Raw genomic sequence first — 20,145 nt, 5'->3', positions numbered from 1 at the left:
ATCCCAAAAGCAGCCCCAGCATGGCCCAGGAGCTCCGATCCATGTCATTAGGACACACTGAAGGTACGACAGGGCAGAAGGGCAGCAGGGAGCTGAGCAGGAGGCAGTGCAGAGAGTGCCCTGCAATGTGCGGTACCGTGAGCAGCAGGTTTTTGTGTCTCCTCAGGCTTTGGTCTGTGCTGAGCTGTAACTCAGCATGGGCTGTCTGCTCCCCAAACCAGTGACAAACTTACCTGAAAGATGCCCAGATGGTGAAACAGCCAAAATATTAACACATGGTGCTTTTGTAGGGCAGCTCTCTTACTCCGGGTTTTTTCTCCAGGCTCTGGATGGAGAGAGCTGTCTGTGTGCACTTTAAGCAGCTGATGGTTCTGACCCTGAGGACCCTCCCTTATGAATTTAGTTTTTTCTTCTTTTAATAGTTTGGCTTTTGTATGTGGGTTTCTTTTTTTTTTTTTTTTTTTTCTCAGGATTTTAAAATAAGACCATTTTTTATGCCAGATTTTTTTTTCCTTGAAATCATTTCCTAGGAGAACACAGGGAATTCTGGAGCTGTGGTTACAACAGTCCTCTTGTGTCTGATTTATTAAGGACAAATCCTCAAAGAGCATGACTGCTGCTCCACATGTGAGAAACTGTATTATTGGCATAAAGAAAATGAGTCTTGTTTTCTGGTTCTCTTTCCCTAAGATTTGCTCATTAAAGAAATCCCAGATAAACCCTAAGAACCCAATAAATTTGTAGCTACATGTAGTAGTGTGTCTGTAGGATGACTTACATCACATTAGTTTTCACAACTTTACTACCTCTTTCTCCACAAGGAAACAGTTCACGTGGTGTGTCTTGAAATTCTCACAGTTTATTCCTTACCTTACTAGTTTTAGACCTTTTCTTACCTTCTATGTGCCTGGAAAACAAACCAATCTAAAAAAAAAACTCCTTTCTGAAATAAGGGAGGGTTAAGTATAAGAGAACAGCTTTCCAACCTCTGTCTTTTCCAACAGTTGGGGTATATTACATATAAAAATGTGTATTCTTACAACCCCAAACTTGTTGTTTCTTGGTATGTAGTGGCAGGTTTGGCTGCTCCCAGTGCAGCAGGACTGTACATACACTGTAACTATTGATTCAACCACAAGAACTTGATCTCATACCTGAGCCCTCACTGAGGGCAGCAGCACTTCTGCTCCAACCCCTGATCTTCAGCAAATGGCCACTAAAAATCACTAAGATTATTTTCACTGCATTTCATGTGAGCATGCGTTCAAGGTTTCAAAAAATGCCACCAGACACACAGTGCTCAGAGAACAACTGGACATTCCCAAACTCTCATAGAAAACTTTATTGCTGGAATATTACAAAAATCTCCAAAAGGTAGTTTTAAGTAAGTCCTTTTAAATTTTCAGATGTGTGCAAGTTGAGTGAATGAGAACAGGGGAACTGCAGGAGGACTAAAAGATGGTAACACCTGACATTTTTTGAAAGATAATATTGGGAGAACTCATTACAAAATACATCTCTCCTTCTCCCGTGTCCACTTTTTAATGGTTTACAATAATGCTCTCTATGCATCTATGCAAATACTTGAAGAATGCAATTCATTGTGCCTTTTGCCTAGTTTTAATAAAATTTGTTGGTTGTCATTAGCAAATACTGTTTCACTGTCTATTATTTCATTACCTCCGTTCAAATCTTCATTTTCTACATGGCATTTCTCCAGGGATGGCAGGATTGCTTTACTGATATGCACTTCTAGAGTGAAGAAAGATGAGTCTCATTTACAACAATTTTCTAAAATAAAATGTAAAAGCATCACACTGATTAAGATGCCAAAACCAAAGCTGGAGTGAGTGACTTGGATTATTTTCTGCCACCAAAGGAGGTCGCTGCCGTTTTACTCTGCTCCAGATGCTCTTTCTGTTGCTCTCAGATGTCCCTCAGCTCTTTATCCTTCAGGGCTACACCAGTAAGATGAAATAATGAAAAGGATTCAGATCCACCTCCAACTCTTTTTGTTTTTTTGAAAAAACCCTTTATTTCCCTTTTCACATTCCAAAATGATAGCACTGAAATGTTACTAAAATAGGAGATTGCATGATCCTCTCTCCCAAAGCCCCACACTGTATTTGCTCAGTGATTCTCACATCCAGGTGTAATCAGGTGAGCATCTCAGAGGGGAGCAGGACACCTCATAGGCTCAAAGAATTTGGGGGATTTTCCAAGGTCGAGATATTCCCTGAGGAAAAAAACACTTAGTATTTACAGCCACTTGGTCTTTCAGGCTGAAAAAAATTGTCACAGGAAGCCTTGGAGACAGTGGTAGAGTTTATTTTGACATGGAGTTTACCCTGCCAGAGCTCCTCAGCCTGAGCAGGGACTGCCCTTCCTCAGGTGGGGTCTGGGTCAGCAACTTCTGGGAACCAGAGCTGCTCAGGAAAAAAAAAAAAAAAAACAACAAAACAAAACCAACCAACCAAAACTCCCATAAAAATAATTAACACTGCTTCAGGGAAACTCCTGCACCTCACAAAAAACCCCACAAAAGCGCTGAAAAAGATATCTCTGTAAAAACACTTCATGGCTTGAGTCCTGTCACTGAGCCTGAGTGAGCAGCTGCTGCAAAATTCACCGTGTTTTGCCCATATTCACCAATATTCTTGTCCCCTTATTTGCAGAGCAAGTGATTAAACATGGATGAGCAGAGTTTGAATAGCACCGTTCAGTCCTTGTCTCTCACCTCCTCTTGAGACGCTGGTGTGTACTTTAGAGTTCATGCAAGTGTCTAGAAAGGAAACAAAAAAAGACAGAAACCACTAATCAGTGATCCATCAAGGCCTGGAAACAAAGACATCAATGGCCACCCGGGGGAAGGAGTGAAGGGTAAACATCAGCCGTGCCAAGAATAAGAGATGGGAAGGGGCCTCAGAGAGGAGCTTTGTTCCAGCACTATCATATTTCTAGAGGATTTTTGTTTCCAGTGGCTGCATGTATTAGGGCCCTTGAGAGGATTAAACACACCCCTTGCTGCCACACCATGAGAGAGATCCTGTCCAAAAGCCTGGAGAAAGATCTGACTTTGGAAAAGACACTATTCTTATCAATTTCTGCCTTTTCCTTTTTAAAATTTCCCCCGGCACCTGGAATATTGACATCATCCCCCCCCAACCTCCAGTCCCCTGTGGTAACACCCTAAGTGTAGAGCATAAATACTTTGGGTTTATCCTCTGGGGCGATGCTGGAGTTGTCCACCTCTATCAGGATGTTCTTGTCATCTCTGGTGACCGGCGCTGGCTGTTCATTCTGAAGGACCTGGGGTAAATTCCCTAAACTGACGTCCATGTCTTTGAAAGCATGGAGTAAAAACACTCCCAAAATGATGGTGAGGAAGCCACAGACAGTCCCAATGATGTCAACCACGGTCATGGTGACCCACTCCTTAAAGAGGATGATGGAAGTGGTGATGACGATGGTGGTGAACAGCACGTAGTAGATGGGGAACACCAAAGAGGTGTTGAAAATGTCTAGAGACTTGTTGAGGTAGTTGATCTGGGTGGTGATGGATGCCACCAGTGTGATGACCAGGATCCAGGTCAGTGGGTGCTGCAGCACAGGCTGGCCAGCAAAGAAGCCCTTGATGGCAATTCCCAAGCCCTTGACTGAGGACACGGAGAAGGCGCCGATGACGGAGCAGATGGTGAGGTAGATGAGGATGTTGCTCTGGCCGTAACGGGGGGCCAGGCAGAAGATCAGGAGGAAGCAGAGAGCCAGGAGGATGGCAGCATAAGCCAGGAAACCTGCAGAGGGGAGAGAAGAACTCAGAACACCAGCGGTGGGGCAGGGGAGAGGTTTGCACTGCCCGGCCCCGGGAGGGAAAACACGGCTGGCCGCGTACCCGGCTCCTTCAGCTTGGAAGTCATTTCCTCCAGAGTGGTGACCTCCTCGTCCTCCGGGGCATGGATGACCATCACCGTGCTGCCCACCAGGCTCAGCAGGCAGCCCAGCTTTCCCAGCAGGTTGAGCCGTTCTCCCAGCAGATATGAGGACAGAATGGCACTGCATGAGACAGAGAAACGTCAGCTGGCGCTTTGCACTCCTTTAAAGAAGGAACAGCAGCTCTAAGAAAGTTAACAATGCTTCCAAGTGACACGAGGACTAATTTAGGTGTAAATTAGCTGGATTCCGGTGGGTTAATACAAAATCACATGGCATCTATCACAGCTGAAGCTGAAGGGGTGCAGGTGTGACCTGTGGATCACAGCTCCAGTGTCAGCAAGGTGCAAAAATGCTGAATGTTTTAGCACATCCTCAGAAACATTTTTTCAGGGTCAGCAGAATCATTCATGAGCTGCTGAGCATTATGAAGCTTTCAGTGCTCAAGAAAATTACTTCAAGGGCCGGTGTAACAGAGAAAAAACGTGAACCTAACAACAAAAAAACTGTGTTAATTTTGACCAAATCATCAGAACTATTAAGCCTCAGAGGAACTCTGAAAGTACTGGGGCTACAGATGTATCTGCAAAAATATCTAGCTGTTGTCCAAAAAAATCTGAGGCAGGACACCAGAGCAGTCCTAACTCTCAGTTTGCTCATGCATTTCATAATACAGTCTTTCTATACAACCTTAAGTAGCCAGAGTCATGCATTTTGGTAGGAATCTCCTATTTAAAAATAAAGAAATAAAATAGGGTTTCAGCCCTTTTGGGATCAGCCAGAAGTATAAAACCCTTCAACATGAGAGGACATTAAAAGCTTATAAAATAAAAGGCAGGTGAAAGGCAGTTTGAAAATAAGCCTGGTATTTTTGACCCTTTTAAATTTTTAGTACTCTTGATTACAAAAACAAAACGAAACGAAACAAACATTAAACTCCACCAATGGTTAAAGAGCTGGAATAAGGAATGGAGTAATGCAGATATGTGCAATCATTTACCCTGCAGTGTATGTGGCTGCTCTCCACATCCAGCACTTCCAGAAGGGCAAGCTACTTAATTCAATGGTTCCCAAATGATCCCCCAAAAAGACAACAACTCTAAAGTGTTTTCTTAGAAAACACCGAGACTTTTTTTTTTCCTTTGGGCAGAAAAAAATCATATTAATATCCCTTCAAGTCTATTTTTACAGGAAAAAAAAAAAAAAAAGGCAAATTGCAAATTATAGAGACAATAATCACCTTATGAGCACGCTCAGAGCCCCCAGAGGCGTGACAATAGTTGCAGGAGCAAAGGCATAGGCAGCAAAGTTGGCAGCTTCCCCTCCACCCACTAAACAAACACAAGAAAAATAAACACCAGTGAGTTACAGAGCACTTTCTCCGTTTTCTCTTGGGGGTTTGCAAACCAGCAGGACGTCACTTGGAGAGTGGGTTTTATGCTGGGGGTTTCATCCTGTTGCTGGAACAGTGGGTGAAAATCTATTTCAAATTCAAAGAGGCACCCCTGGGGAAGGAAACCTCCGTGTCCCCTCCACACCGTGTCCCTGGGGCTGTGGTGTCCCTCTCTGGCTGGGCTGTCCCTGTCCCTGTCCCTGAGCAGTGAGGGCACCTTGAGCTGCAGCTGCCACGGTGAGAGCCAGAACAGAGGGCTCTGAAACACCCTGCTGTAAAATCTGCTGCTCTCCCCGCAGCTTTGAGTCCAATTTTAGGAGCTACTGTAATGCTGCAGCAGGAAATAAAGGTTTTAAGTCTTGTTTTAAGGGAAAGCAAGTTTTTTCAAGGAACGAGCATCTCTTGGTTATCTCCCTGTGCTGCAGCAGGAGCCCCCAGGCACTCAGGGGAGGCTGTCTGCCCTGTGCCTGGTACACAGGCACACCTGCCCCATTAAAACCTGGCTTTTCATGCTTTTGATCAGGTAAAACCGAGCCGGCAGGTCCTGCCAGTCCTGCAGGAGGATGGAGAGGGAGATTCTGTATGGATCACTGCCTCTCCTCTCCCCTGAGGAGCCTCTGCTGAGGATGGGGGAGCTCGACAGAAAACAGGCTTTAAGCATGATATTCAGTTTGTTTCACACCTCGTTCACAGGGACAGGCCTTGGAAAAGCTGCACACCCAGGGAAACAGCTCCTACTTACTGGTTAACAAGCCAGCCCACCAGAGCCAGTCCTTTAGGTAGCCGTGGCCTCCATCTCCTGGGGAAGAAAAGCACATGCAGGAGTTAACAACCATATTCTTCAGAACAAGAGATGGGAATGTTCCTTTGGAGGGGGATAAATTCCAAGGGGAAGAGTGGACTTTGCTGGGAGCTAATCCAGTTCAGGTCCTAACCCACAGGCTGTTGGACAGCAGGAGCCTGAGCCTGTTGACAGTGATGAACCCTGTTTTTGCTGGGTCAGGGAGAGCCCATGTTTTTGATAAATCTGACCTGACTGGAGCTGGCAGTAACAGCAGTGTTTGACTTGTCTTGGAGAAAAGTGATGTGCTCACATAGCAGGGGTGACACACTGGGACTGAGAGATTGATTACAGGGTGAGATAGGACAAGGGGCAATGAAGAGTTGAACGGGAAGACTTCAGGACACAGGGAAAAATCTCTTGCTAGAGTTCAGCCTCTTCTGGCTCCTCAAGAACTCCATAAATGCTGAAGTTCAAATGTTATGCTTTGGTTGCAATTCCTCAGAAATTGCTGGTTTATTTGTTTTAGGGTCTTTTTGCTTGGTCGGGGTTTTTCCCAAGAGCTCTTTGTGTCAGTTGCAATTTTCTGCCATTAATCTCTAATTCCTTTCAGAATGTTAAACATTCTGAAAAACAGGGAAGGGTTTGCTCTTGTTTTACTCGTTTGGCTCTGCTGTGGGAAGAGTTCATGGAGGGAAGGAGGAGAGAGACATCTACAGTTGGAGCAATACTGACATTTCATTGTGCAAGTATAATGTCAAAAAGCAAACCCATCTGTGTTCAGCAGCAGCATGTGGCCAGCCCAGTGGCAGAGGATGGAGATGGACCCGAGACTGCCCAGTGGCTCAGCTGCTGTTGGTAGCTTTGCTGGCTGTCTCTGGACAGTCTCTTCATCATTCCATGCCTCTGTGTCCCCACAGAGTAAAACAGGGATGGTGATATTTACTTCCTCTGGAAGATTATTTAAAAACTCTTCCTAAGCCAGAATTGGGAAGCAGCAGTATTTTAATTATCACTGCTCTGTTTTGCAGTTATGCAAGTAGGTCAGCACTCAGGTTGGACTTACCCTGCTGCTGGAGCATGTTTGCAATGCTGATGGGATGTGTCCAATTCCACAGTGCAATCCTGCTCTAGGCAGTGCTGCTCCACCACTGCCCATCCATAAACATATATATATATATATGTGTGTGTACACATAAACACAGGCCTCGCCCTGAGAGCCTGCTGCTAGAGGAAAGTTATCTGCAGGTTGTTGTGCAACACAGCTCCAAAGGATCCCTTCTGAAACCACAGAGTTCCCACAGAGCCTGCCTGTCCTGCATTCACACACGGCTGGTGCTAATCCAGGCACACGGAGCTGCATCCTTGTCTTGGTGACCTGGTGGCAAAGCTGCTTCCCTTGGAGCAGGAGTGGGCTCAGGGCTGTGCTGCTCTGCTCAGGGCTGGGGCACAGCCCTGAGCTGTGGCTTTGTGCAAAGGGACCCATTGGAAAGAGCTTTCAGCCCTCTGCCTGCTCCTGGCCTCACAGGCTCCTGAGTGATGGGCAGGCACTGCTCTGCTGCGGGGGCACGTCTGAGCTCACACTGATCACCTGCTATTTGTGCTGCCAGCCAAGGGAACGCTGCTTTTAGCCGAGCTCTTTCAGCGCAGGGCTCTGTAAATTAGCTCCTTCCCAACACAGAGACTGTGAATTAACTCCTTTCCAATGCCAGGCCTGTAAATCAGCTCCCACACAGTGCTGCTGTCTGGGTCCCACACACCAAGATGCATCCACAAAAGCTCTTATTTACACTGCTGATGGAAGACTGGCTGTACCCAGAGGTGTTCCCTTGCCTCGGGAGTGCTGGAATTTGGATTGTGTGTGTAGTCACAGGTGGTCCCCCCACCAAAGCCTGACCTGCCCTGGTGCCTCCCTTCTCCACCAGCCGCAGCAGCCCCTTCTTCTTGAGGATGACGCTGCTCCCGATGAGGAAGCTGGAGAAGACAGCCAAGCCCAGGCCAATGTAGAATCCATAATTGTTTTCCAGCCGAGTTATCCAGGAACTATCCGAAGTGCCATTGTCCTGGGCAGGGTCGGCTGGGACAGCACTGCTGATCACTTGGCACACGACTCGGTGGGAGAGGCAGGAAAGGGTGATCAGAGACCCTGTGAGACCACGGAGATAAAACAGCAAATTACTGACAGGACTGTCAGTGTCCCCACTCCCTTAGGCTCGTTCAGGTGTCCCCCTGCACAGCCACCCGTGCTGGCACCCTAACAGCAATACCCAAAGATCTCCAAAGCTCAGGACACTTCTTTACTCCCACATGGAAATGGCAGGGTGTTGTCTGACAGATTTATGGCCTGCAGTTTAAGCATCTCTTTGACACTGAATGACTCTACATACCGAGCTGGCAGGCCACAAGGACCTCTAAAAAACAATTTGAATTTCCAAACACATATGCCAAAGTATCTCCACCAAACTCCAATGTTATGGGGTAGAATTCAACTTTATCAACACTTAACCATATTGATCCAAAGGCTTTGGTGCTTTCCAGCCAACCAATCCTCACACCGGCCAGCTCATCTGCAGTTGTAACTTTGGGTTTAACGTGGAGTGATTCCAACACTGTAACTGGGCATCTGTTCCAGCTCTGTGTGCTGAGCTGTGTCACAAGACAACATCAGATTTATCTCGGACAATTCATTTCCTCTAGTCTTTTATGGTTTTATTCTACCTATTTGCAGAGTGCCTGAGTGCTCCTAAAGCAAACGCAGTCCTGCCAGTGTGGAAGGACTGAGAGCAGGCACAGCCTTCTGCTGTTAACACCAAAAGCACTGCAGCCCTGTGGCTCTGGCCAAGGTGTGTTGCTTTGTGGGGGTGGGAAAATTGCCGAGTTTCTCCTTCCCCTGACACTCCCACCACACCCAGCACATCTTTTTATCGCAATCTTTACTCCAAGTGTAGTAAAGACGGTGTGACTGTGACCATGAGGAACAGAGCAGCCAGGTGGAGTACAAAAGTCTCTTTGTAGTAAGAGACTTCAATTTTTTTTTTTCTTGAATTCACATAGGAATTACACAGCAAGTATTTGTGCCTCTGCAGGCAGGAGCATGGAATGGCTCCCAGCAGTGTCAGGAGCCTGGGCCCCACATTTTTCCTGAACCAGGAGCCTGCCTTAGATCTTAAACAGCTGCAATCCTGGCCCAGGCAAACACAGCTAAGGTTTTGGATCTGAACTGACTATAAACGTTTTTCTAAAGGAAAAAATACCAGTGACTCTCTAGTTGAAGTTTCCAAGAGTACCCTAATATTTTTTTTTCTACTAGAAAAATATTTTTAGTCGTGGAAATATTTCCCGGGGAATAAAGGGGGAACTTGCCTCCTCGGCTGGGTGAAAATCTTCACAAGGTACTACCAGGCACAAGCATAAGGCAGCAGGGTGGGGTGGATTAAATAATCTTTAAAGAAAAAAAACCCACCCAACTCCCGGCTACTCTGCGCACTCTAGGGCTGGCAGAGCGTGGTGCCGGCTGCTCGAGTTTCCCCATTCCTACAGAGACTTAAAAAAAAAAAAAAAAAGAAAAAAAAAAAAAAAAAAAAAAAAAAGGTGGGGGGGAAGAAGCCCCAAAGCCAGGAAAAAGCCCCCAAAGCAGAGCAGTGACAGAGGACAGCCTACGGCCGGGCGATGGGGCCGAGGGCTCAGCCCCGCGCTCGGAGCCGGAGCGGCCGCCCTGTCCCGGACCCGGCGCGGTCCTGTCCTGGCCCAGCGCGGTCCCGGCACCGCCACGGGCAGAACCGGGCCGCTCCCGCTGTCCCGGGGCTGCACCCACCGTTGCTGCAGCTGCTGTTGGTCTCCAGCGGCTCCATCGCCCTCGTTCTGCGGCCGCTCAGCGCATCCCGGGCCGAGCGCAGGACACACCTGAGCCCGCCCCGCTCCTCCCCCGGGCCGGCCCTGGCTGCGCTGGGAGCGGCACACTGCCCGGGACAGCCCCGCACGGTGCCCTGGGCCGCCTCCGCAGCCCCAGCCCTTGTCCTCATCCTCCCAGCCCTTGTCCCCATCCTCCCAGCCCTCTGTCCCTATCCTTCCCACCCTTGTCCTCATCCTCCCAGCTCTCTGTCCCCATCCTCCCAGCCTTTGTTCCCATCCTTCCCACCCTTGTCCCCATCCTCCCAGCTCACTGTCCCCATCCTCCCAGCTCTCTGTCCCCATCCTCCCAGCCCTCTGTCCCCATCCTCCCAGCCCTCTGTCCCCATCCTCCCAGCCCACTGTCCCCATCCTCCCAGCTCACTGTCCCCATCCTCCCAGCCCTTGTCCCCATCCTCCCAGTCCACTGTCCCCATCCTCCCAGCCCTCTGTCCTCATCCTCCCAGTCCTGGTCCCATATTCCCAGCCCTTTATCTCCATCCTGTCTGCCCGGTCGGGGCGGTGGCACCTCCGGGGGGGGGTTCTGCCCCCTTCGCACAGAGCCGGGCTGAGGGGCTTTCTCCTCTGGAGGATGTTTTCCTTGTTGCAGAGGCTGGGGAAGGCGCTGGGGCAGCAGGAGGGTGGCTCGGAGGTGTGTGAGGGTTAGGGGAGACTGCTGTGCAAATCTGGGGCTGAACACAGGTGTGCTGGAAACAGAAATGAAAGGCAAACGAGAAAAATGTTAGTGGCAATGTCAGGTAAATGGTTGGACTGGAACTTAGAGGCATTTTCCAGCCTTTTGGGCTGAATGATATATGGATACAAAGGTGTTATGGAGCATCCAAAGGAGGGCCATGAAGAAGGGTCTGGAGGAGAAGCCATGTGAAGAGTAAATTGGTTGCCATGTGAGGTCACTTGGTTTGTTCAGACTGGAGGAATCTCCATCAGCTCCCCCTCCCAGGGCAGCCCAAGCCTCCCTTGCTTATTCTGGTGTGTGAACGTTTCAGAGAGTGTGGCACATCAGCTTTGCCTTCATCCCCACCCCCTCTGCCGACCTCCCTTGTTTTGCCTTCATCCCCATCCTCCTCTGCTGACCTCCCTTCCTGCATTCGTGCTCAGTGGCAGTGTGTACACAGAAACCTATTGCTGATAGAAAAGTCCTTTCGTTGCCATCAGCCAAGTTCTGCTGTAGGTCAACAGAGATAAGTAAAACCAACAGTGAAACAAGAGCTTTGCTTCAGCAAGCCCACATTCATAGGTAGAAAAGGTCACTGTCATAAGGCAATATAAAGATACAAGATTTACAAGATCTGAACATGTCTGGAAAATTGCTCTTTTTTTTTTTTTCCCCTCATAAAATAAATTGTTACTACAGGAATCACCCTTAGACCATCAGGCTGCAGCATTGCTAACACCTCATGACTCCTTCATTCTGTGCCTAATCCTATCTCTGAGCAACTGTTTTCTCCAGCAAATGTAATGCTCAAGCGCTTTGTGAGTCATTTGATTTTAATCAAGTCTGTTCATCCATTGCAGTCCTGCAGGTCACTGCCTGGGAGAGACTGTGCCAGCCAAATCCCACGTCCTCCCCTTTATGGCAGGGCACTTGATAATCAATCCAAATCATATGGCAGCAGGTTTTGAAGTAGGAAATGAAATGTTTGCTGATTTATCGGTGTTCTGGGAGCAACTTCTGCTGCTGTGATTTATTATGCAACCAAAAGGGACAAGATCCTGGGCAAGATGATGATGGTGAGATTTGCCCTGTGTTTAGTAAATTTACTGGCTGATGCTGGTTAGGAGCTACTCGTGCAATGTGTCACTACAGGGCTGGTTGTATAAAACCAGTGTGATGGTGAAGTGGGACAAGTATTTGCTGGGTTTGCAGTGCTGGCTGCCAGTGCTGGCTGGGGCAATTTGTGTCCCCTGTCCCCTCACAGGCTGCTCTGCCTCTTCACTCTGGTGCTTGGGGCTCTCTCCTTTGCTGGACCTTTTCCAACACCCTGATGTCTTGCTCCTAGCTGGGGAGTAATTATGGTGTGGTTATTGGCATTTAAACTGTGTCCAAAATAATTTTCAAGCTTTTTCAGATGAGTGTTGTTGACATCTGTGCTCACTGTGCACAAAGAAGTGTGAAGGAAGCAGCAAATTTTCATGGAAGAGATCTCGGGTTAAAATAATCCTTTTGGTCATGGTGCAGCTTCATGCATTAGTGCCACAGCATGGTGCAGGCAGACGAAAAAGGCCCTTTGGGCCACATCTTTACTTCCCCCTGTCAGCTAGATTTCCTAAAGGAAAAGGCTGATGTGACCACATCCATGTGTGTTTATGCACTCCTTTTCATCCCCAAAGATAAATTTGAGCCTGTAGGCCACTTCTGCCAGATTTGACAAGTGGTGAGACCTCCAAAAGAAGCCATTCTAAGTCCTGGGAAGAGAGACATGATGAGCAAGATGTCCCCAAAAGGAGGGGACACTGCACTGTGAGCCGACTCTATCAGACACTGGAGAAGGAGCGTACCTGGGTGGCACCACTAAAGGGAGAAGCTTCAGCGAGATTTTGAAATCAGCCACGGATACAAGTGTGTCACGTATTTCCTTCTTTCTGGCACAGGGACTGCAGGGGGTGCAGCCCATAAAATCACGAAGTCACAGGAGTTGCATTTGCTGGATTTAGCAAGGCTGTCTATGGCAATATGGGAGTGAAGAGCCAGGTAGGGCTGGCATGGAACCTTCTGTGCTTAGTCAAGGGCAAGTTGAGACTGATAACAATAAAGCAGGGATGCAGCCAATGCCTCTTTTATTGCTTCATATCCTTATTTTAATGGGAAGGCTGTAATTAAGGGAATTTAGCTCCAAGCTATGACCTCATGGGTTGATACATCAGATGCTGCCTTAAAAATAACTCATCAGAAATCAGGGAGTCTTCCTCAGTAGCTCATGGTTGAACAATGCAGTTCCTCCTGAAATACTTGTTTCCAGGCCAAAACCTTGACTGGAACCAGGGAGCAGAACAAGGCAGCTTTGCATGCAAATAACCTCTCCAGCAACATCCAAAGGCTGTTCTTTCCCTTGCTCTCATCTGCTCATCTCTTCTGTTCTGGAAAAAGTGATGGAAAACTACTGAGTACCAATTGTCCTCTGTTAAAAATAATGGTGGAAGTATCCTGCTAACAGGTGATAGAAACTTCTGCCCTTGGATGTCTGCTGGGCATGGTTTCTGTGGAAAGTTTCTGAACAGCTTTGTAATATTCTGCTCTGGCTTGGTATCATTTTAGAGCTCCAAGGAGCTGTTTTCTGCTTCAAAGAGAGGGTGAACCCTTTTTCTGGCAATGATTTGATGTGGTAGGGGTTAAGGGAATTGGCTGGTGTTGGATGATTGCAGCACTACATGAAAGGATGCCCAAAGCTTGAAAGATGGAACTTTGATGAACAGACAGCTTTTAATTCAGCCTATCTCAAGGTAACCACGTCTGCAGTGGCTGAGGCTGTCCTTTGGTGCCACCAGAGTTTAGACAGCACCAACAGAGAGTTCCCCAGCCTGCCACACCCACGGTGGGTTCCAACCCTTGCAGCCCTGCCCTCCCCATGCCAGTGCATGCACTTGTGGGTCTGTGCCGAGCTGCGGAGTGATCCAGGGTCACAGGGCCATAAAACACATCCTGGCTCCTTTCTCCCAGGGCTGCTAAATACTTTATCCAGGTCACTGAGGCCCCACAAAGCCACATGTTGGCAGAGCAGGAGCGGTGGGCTGGTGATGGGCAGCAGTGGGTGAAGTGACACGTAATCAGCAGATCGTTTGTTTGCAGACTTCTTATCTGGAGGCGTTTGCATCACAACTCTAAATCAAGCAGAGCTACATGTGAAAGGCACTCCTGACTTGCAGAGGGGGTCACAGAAAGGGTAATTTCGTTAAGCTTTTGAAAGAATAAAACAATCATTAATAAACTGTTATTTGCATCGGTGAAGTGACTTTTATCTGGAGATGTAAACATATTAGGAAGAAGAAAGATGGGGACCTGTATCTTTGGTACTGCTCCCTTAGGGTTGGTTGGTCAAAATTCAGTGTCTTAGACCCTGACACTCAAAGCAAGAATTGCTTTTGGCTCCAGTGAGACCATGCGAGCTCCCAGGAGCTCTCAGCAATTCCTAGGGCTGAGGTGTCCATGACGCAGCAGCTAAAATTAGTTTAAAAAAAGAAAAGAAAGGAAAAAAAAAGGAAAAAAAAAAAGGAAAAAAAAAAAAAAAGGAAGAAAAAAAGAAAGAAAAAAAAGAGACATCTTGATGGGAGAAAGGATGAAACCCAAACACCCTGCCCAGCATCAGTGGCTGATGCAGGAATAAAGCCCTTCTCTCTTCTCTGCCATTCCCTGTAGCAGAATCATGTCGAAACGAGTAAATATTGGGCAATGTAGAGCAATCAAACAGTCCTGCACAGCAGGATGTCACCCAGAGCTGCAACACAGCCTCAGAGCACATTGGAAAGATCAACAGAACTCCCTGGTCATGGTGTAAAGTTCATTTCCGATGTTATGTGAAGAATCATTGCATTTCTGCTCCTCTTCAGCTAGGAAGCTGATCCCATGAGGAAACCTTGGGAAGAAGCTGTGAATGGGAACACCAGTTACAGTGTTTGGGCTGGAGCTGGTGAGCACAGGAGTTCAGCTCCCATAGATCCATGTCAGTTGTTTTTTCCTAATTCCTCAGCTCCCAGAAGATCTTTTCCCCTTGGTTCCCACTTCTCTTCAGCAGTCAACAACCACAGCTGCTCCTTGGGTGCTTTCACCACAAAACTAAGAATGGTTTCCAAATGAAATTTGGGAAGATAATAGCAAAGAGAATCTCCTGGGATACAAAAAGGGCCCTGTGGAGTTGGCAAGGCTGCAGTGATGAGAGGAAATCGGCTCCCCAGTTTGGCTTTGAGTAGAGCCAGTCAAGATCTATTAAAAATGATGATATAATTTTCCCTCCCCTGATCCCGTTATACTAAAAAAAGTTTTAAAGTGAAAAATGTGCTGTTCAAGGAAGCTCTTCTCAAAAATCATTAATTTTTTGATAGGAAAATATGTCTGTTTTGGTGTTGTCCACAAAGCTTCCTATTATTTTTCCTTTGTTTTTTACAGAAGCTTGACATTTTTATCAAATTAGCTTTTTTTTTTTTTTTTTTTCTTTTTGTGCAAGGTACAATTGAAACCTTCCCCCAAATAACAGTTATCACAATGATGATGGTACCACAAGGTAAATTCTGCCCATTTCATGAATGAGCCCAATTTTTATTTGTCTTCATCACAAAAGTCATCCCACATTTGTTGTACACACTGTTGGTTGCTGTGTTACAGGACATATCACCAGGTATCAGATGCTTTACTCTTGCAGAAGCACTTCTAATGGAGATGGAAGCTTCTGTTGGCTGAATTTTAGAACAACAGCAAAAAATAATAATACAAAATGAAAATATCATCTTCAGCTGCATAGCAAATATGGATCAAAAATTTAACACTGTATCAGATCACAAGCGTAAATATACCTCACCATAAATAAAATTCATTGTACAAAATAACTCAAGCAGCCTTTCATACAAATATGGTACATTTGACAACAGTTTTTGAGAATATTTTCTCAGTTTTTTTACACCCTAGATTCTTTTCTCTTTTGTTCTCCAATACACATGAACCTACTGGACTGGAGTAAAGCAGGAGGAAAAGGACTAATGCTGTTCAATTCTCCTAAGTGCTGTCAGAGTTTAAAAGGAAAACCACTGAAGTGCTGAATTTGATCTAGTTTGCTTCCCCTATTGTATTGCAAGTGTAGCATCATCCCAGAAAAGCATGTGCACTGCTAACAGTCACCTTTTATAATGGCAAAGCCAGAGGGAACACTAAAATAACCAGTCTGACTTCACTCATGACACAGACCATCCTTTCTCCCCCCTGTAATTCCTGCATGGATCCAACAACTTGTCTTTGGAGTAGACATTCCAAGTGGTGGCTGGTGAATGCTGGGGAGTTTGCAGACTACTTTAGCATAAGCAGGAAAATACAGGTAAAAAAAAAGTCCATTGTCAGTGGACTTGGGATGAGTCAGACAGGGGTCAACGTTTCCCTAAGAAAACAACATTAGAAGTCTTGCAGATTATAAAAGACTGAAAAATATAGGACTGAAGCACATCTGCAAGGAAGACTCCCAAACTTGGCAGAAAGTCTGCAAGTGTGGGGAATATGTCTGTCCCCCTGGCAATCTGCTACTATTTAGCCCTACCCTTACAAATTTGCTCCCTGTTTCCATTAACGATTATGACATTTAAAAAAACATGTGAGAAAAAACCCAAAACATTTTCATGGGGTTGTTTAAAGACCTAAGCCTGGACCTTTCTCATACACAGACAAGGAAGGTGAGAAAACTGAAGCTAAGGAGTATCTTAATCCTTGAGATAATCAAAGGACAGTAACATTAAATCTCAGAAATTAGGACTGTGACTATTACTAGCTGATGTCTCATACTATTTGAGCAACAAGGCAAAAGATCTGCACACACTCTACAGTCAAAACAATAAACATTTTGTTCATGCACTTTGACATTTTGCTCAAAACATTTAATCCCGTGGAATCTGGAGGGATTTTACATTTTTGCTAGCAAATCTGAGGGCAACAAATAGATTTCAACTACCTGCTCTTTTCAAGTACAGCCTATAGAAGTACAAGAGCTTTCCAGTGCAACTGTGATTTTCAGGGCTTCAGGGAATTATGGCAAAACTACAGGAAAAGAATGCAGAGAGATTTACAGATTATTAGGTGAAATATCTCATGACTCACTCCAGACCCAAACTGATTAAAAGAGGGATTTAAATTCACCTTACTGTATCCCATTTTGTCTAGGTAGCTGAGACTGGGCCATTTGGTACAGTTCATCCTTTTGTAGCAACTTCTTGTTTCATGCTGGTTTCCAAGAAGGCTCCAGCATTCCATAGCTTGTCAGCTGTAGTAGGACACCTAATTTGTGCTGTGCCTAGAGGTGGCTCTGAAAGCCAACAGGAACTTGTGCAAACTTCTCAGCACGACTTACATACCAAAATAACAAGCACTTACTATTTAGGTCAGGAAAAGCAGGATCTTGGTTGGATCTATCTTCCTCGCATCTTGTTTTCCACAAAAAATAAAGTGCTCGATTCCTCTCTTCCTTTTAAAAATATATATCTCTAGATACCCTCATTCCAGTAGCGTGGAAGTGCTGGAACATGGTGGAATGCCAGAAGTGACATCCTTAGTGTAAGAATAAGCAGAGAGAAGCCCCAGATGTTCTTCTGCTGCTCTTCCTCACAACATGGAGGAAAGAACTCACCTTGCTGGGCTGGGTCCTTCCTGCCACTCCAAGATTTCAGCCAGATTTCCTGAGATTTCATTTTACTTTCAGATTACTGTGCTGCACAATTTCCTCCCTGCAGCTGAAAATGTCTTGTCTCAGTAATTAAAGGAAACTCCAGGTGTGAAAATGTCCAGCACTTGTCACATGTGGAGTATTTATTGATTATCAAGGGAGTAGATGATTAGAGTCTGGGAGCACAAATTCATGCCACACACCAAGATCTCCTCTTGCCAGCAGTAGTTTGCTGGCTGCTGTTTCCTAAAGCAAAAACTCCAGCTGGGACATTTCTACTAATTAATTATATGTTCCCTCTGAGAGAATAAACGCCCAGGCTCTGCCTTTTTAACATCTGTAACAGCATGCAGTTTACAAGGCATGATGAAATGCACGGAACAAATATATGTTATCACACCTGGACACAGCAATTTTTGCTGTGGCCAGGCTAGAGCTGAGGAAACACTGCCAGTGGTGAGGCTGGCATCATTTTCTCCTGGAGCACATGGTGTGATCCTCTTTCACATCAAGCACAAGCTTTTGCATCACTCCAGTGACACTACTGAGGGGAAGCAGGTTAGACCAGGAGTTATGAAACTCTCCTTGAAGTCCCACCTGAATTTCTTCTCAGTATCCAGGGATCTTAGATTAGCTGAGTGGGGAGAAGAAACAGACTCCAGTGTTCTCTCTGAAAATCTCTGAATGTGGAAAATTCTGGGTATTTTTTAAAATATCCTGTATTTTATCTTTTCTAAATGATCACATAATTTCTGAGTGATGGGAAGTTTCCTAAGCCCTGCTGGTAGTCACCATTCTCTGGAGAAAGGTATTTTTGTTTGCTGTGCCACTAGCAATTTGACTAAACCAAGGGAAAATAGCATCCCAGAACACAGATTACACACCCTGGCTCTCAGCCTTGGCTGAAGAACAAAGATCCCGTATGTTCAAGGTAACTACACCTGCATCCTGTCAGCACCAGTGATTATTTCCACCCAAATTAAATATGTTTGAGAGCACATTCACATGAATGCAGCCTCTTCTGTAGTCCACAGGAAATCTAGTTTAGTCCATGAAATAAGTGTCTTCAGGGGAGAACCTCTGCATTAAAGTAAGTGGACGTCCCATAGCATGGAAAAAGCCAGGCTGTTTTCTCTTTCCCCAGCTCTCTGAAGTGCTGAGGAGCTTTCTGGTGACTGCATCATTGCTATCCTCAAGCCCACATGCCATAGCTCCCCCTCCAGCTGCTGGAAAGGCCAAGGACACAGCAGAGAGCACAAAGCTCACCCCAGCCTGGGTCAGGCATCCATCCACCACCAGCCTGGCAAGGCTCCTCTGCACCCAGCACTCGATCCTCAGGGCACTGCCACGGCTAACACCCTGCCTTCATCCCTTCTTCCCCTCGAGGAATGGATCAGGGCCTTGCCTCCAGCCCCTCCTGCTCCGTGGCTGGTGGCACATTGTCACGGGGGTCCCCGGCGCCGTGGGAGCGTGGGGATGTCCCACCCGAGGCTGCAGCGTGGCTTCAGAGCGATGTGTGCACGGGGTGAGCCACAGGGAAAACCGGAGCACTCCATGGAAGAAAAAGCACATTTTGCCCGCCCACCCCCACCCCCCCTCCGAGTCCGAAAGCTACGAGTAAAACCGATCACAGGGATGGTACAGAGGAACATGCACTCAAACGGGGCCGAGGGAAGATGCGTCCTCGTGTGGAGAGGCTGACCCGGCCTCACTCCCTCGTCAGGCCTCACACCATCATTTTACCCCTCCCAGCTGGTCTGGGTTCAGTCCCTGCTCCCTTCCCACCCCACGCAGGGTCCGTGTCCACACTAGCAGGTGGTGGCCAGCGACTGGTGGATGGGGGGCTGGAAGCAGCGCACGTGCTCCACCGTGGAACTGTCTGTTTCCACCGACTTCATGTACTTGTTCAGGATGGCAAAGATCTCGTTGTTCAGGATCTGGTACTTCCTGATCCTGTCGGCCATCTTCTTCAAGGGCTGGAGGGATGGTGAGGGAGAGAAACAGTACATGAAGGGTCTTCTGCCATCTGACCAGCTAGAGAGTAGCAGAACCTGGGCCGTGCTGCTGGAGAGCTCTGCTAAGGCAAAGCAGCTCTAACACATGCTCCTGTTCCACTTAGCACCTCGCAGGGACCGGTGACTGGCTTCATTATTGGGTTTGATGACTCAAGACAGAGCATTAACAGGATCAGTGAGTGGTCCTAAGTTAACCATTCCAAAGTCTAGGCTCCCAACTGCTTATTGATAAAGCCACAGAGATCACAGGATGGTTGCTGGAAATATCAGCTCCTCAGGTACAGCTTCCCAACCCCAGGAAGAAGGGAAAAGCTTTGGGAGAAAAAAGATTTGATTTTCAAGCCAATTAAAACCTTGGCCTCTCTGCTGAGACTGCAGATGGAAACCTTACAGCAAGGGCATGCAGTAGGCATAAGAGTAACACCAGGCTTCGTTGTAATTGATGAGTTTGGACAAAGCAGGATAGAAAACAGAAAGAAGTGTGCTGGTTTGGGTCCTTTGGGACCTCACCATTCAACTTACCACGTTTTTTATGATTTCATCCTTCCCATCCTGCCTCTGCACCTTCAGCAGGTGGTAGCAGAAGTCAAAGAGGTCGAAACGCCGTTGCTGTCCAAGGAGAACAATGATAGAGCAACCTGCCCAGTTGAGACCATCTCCAAAGCACTGCCTGCAGGGAGGAACAGGGTGATGGGTGGGGAGAGATGACAGGATAGGGTCAGGCAAGAGAAGTAACCATGGCACCAGGAACTTTCTTTGGTGAAC

The 20,145-nt window shown here is 46.8% G+C and overlaps 2 protein-coding genes across 5 annotated transcripts in view; both read right to left on the bottom strand.

Moving 5' to 3' along the window:
• Positions 1–1,048: 1,048 nt before the first annotated feature.
• Positions 1,049–9,986, bottom strand: NIPAL4 (NIPA like domain containing 4). 3 transcript variants are annotated; one of them, XM_066329248.1, is made up of 8 exons: positions 9,919–9,964; positions 8,002–8,250; positions 6,066–6,122; positions 5,171–5,261; positions 3,893–4,053; positions 3,211–3,794; positions 2,738–2,782; positions 1,049–2,236 (listed from the first exon to the last, which is right to left on the bottom strand). In XM_066329248.1, exons 1-7 carry the CDS (start codon positions 9,953–9,955, stop codon positions 2,771–2,773), a joined length of 1,191 nt encoding a protein of 396 aa, XP_066185345.1. In that variant the 5' UTR covers positions 9,956–9,964; the 3' UTR covers positions 1,049–2,236; positions 2,738–2,770. The 3 variants fall into 3 exon arrangements, with proteins under 3 accessions (XP_066185345.1, XP_066185344.1, XP_066185347.1); XM_066329247.1 differs by having other exon boundaries at positions 1,049–2,782; XM_066329250.1 differs by lacking the exons at positions 1,049–2,236; positions 2,738–2,782 and having other exon boundaries at positions 3,190–3,794; positions 9,919–9,986.
• A 5,244-nt stretch (positions 9,987–15,230) lies between these two features.
• CYFIP2 (cytoplasmic FMR1 interacting protein 2) overlaps positions 15,231–20,145 on the bottom strand; it is a 43,537-nt gene continuing 38,622 nt past the window's right edge. For both annotated transcript variants that reach the window (XM_066329244.1, XM_066329245.1), the window contains exons 29-30: positions 19,903–20,050; positions 15,231–19,341 (exon numbers count right to left, since the gene is read on the bottom strand). In XM_066329244.1, the coding sequence (XP_066185341.1) occupies positions 19,174–19,341; positions 19,903–20,050 (316 nt within the window). In that variant the 3' untranslated portion in view covers positions 15,231–19,173. The remainder of the gene's footprint in view (positions 19,342–19,902; positions 20,051–20,145) is intronic.

This window comes from Sylvia atricapilla, chromosome 14, assembly GCF_009819655.1.
Source record: "Sylvia atricapilla isolate bSylAtr1 chromosome 14, bSylAtr1.pri, whole genome shotgun sequence".
NCBI classification, from domain to species: Eukaryota; Metazoa; Chordata; class Aves; order Passeriformes; family Sylviidae; genus Sylvia; species Sylvia atricapilla.
The sequence above is the reverse complement of the archived record's forward strand: the minus strand, read 5'-3'. Positions and strand labels throughout refer to the sequence as shown.

Coding starts and splice junctions, on each gene's coding strand:
- NIPAL4 (XM_066329250.1), bottom strand. CDS start 9,955: ATGGAGCCGCTGGAGACCAACAGCAGCTGCAGCAACG. Junction 6,123..8,001: donor GAAGGGAGGCACCAGGGCAG/GTCAGGCTTTGG, acceptor TTTCTTCCCCAG/GAGATGGAGGCCACGGCTAC. Junction 3,795..3,892: donor TTCCAAGCTGAAGGAGCCGG/GTACGCGGCCAG, acceptor TCCCCTCTGCAG/GTTTCCTGGCTTATGCTGCC.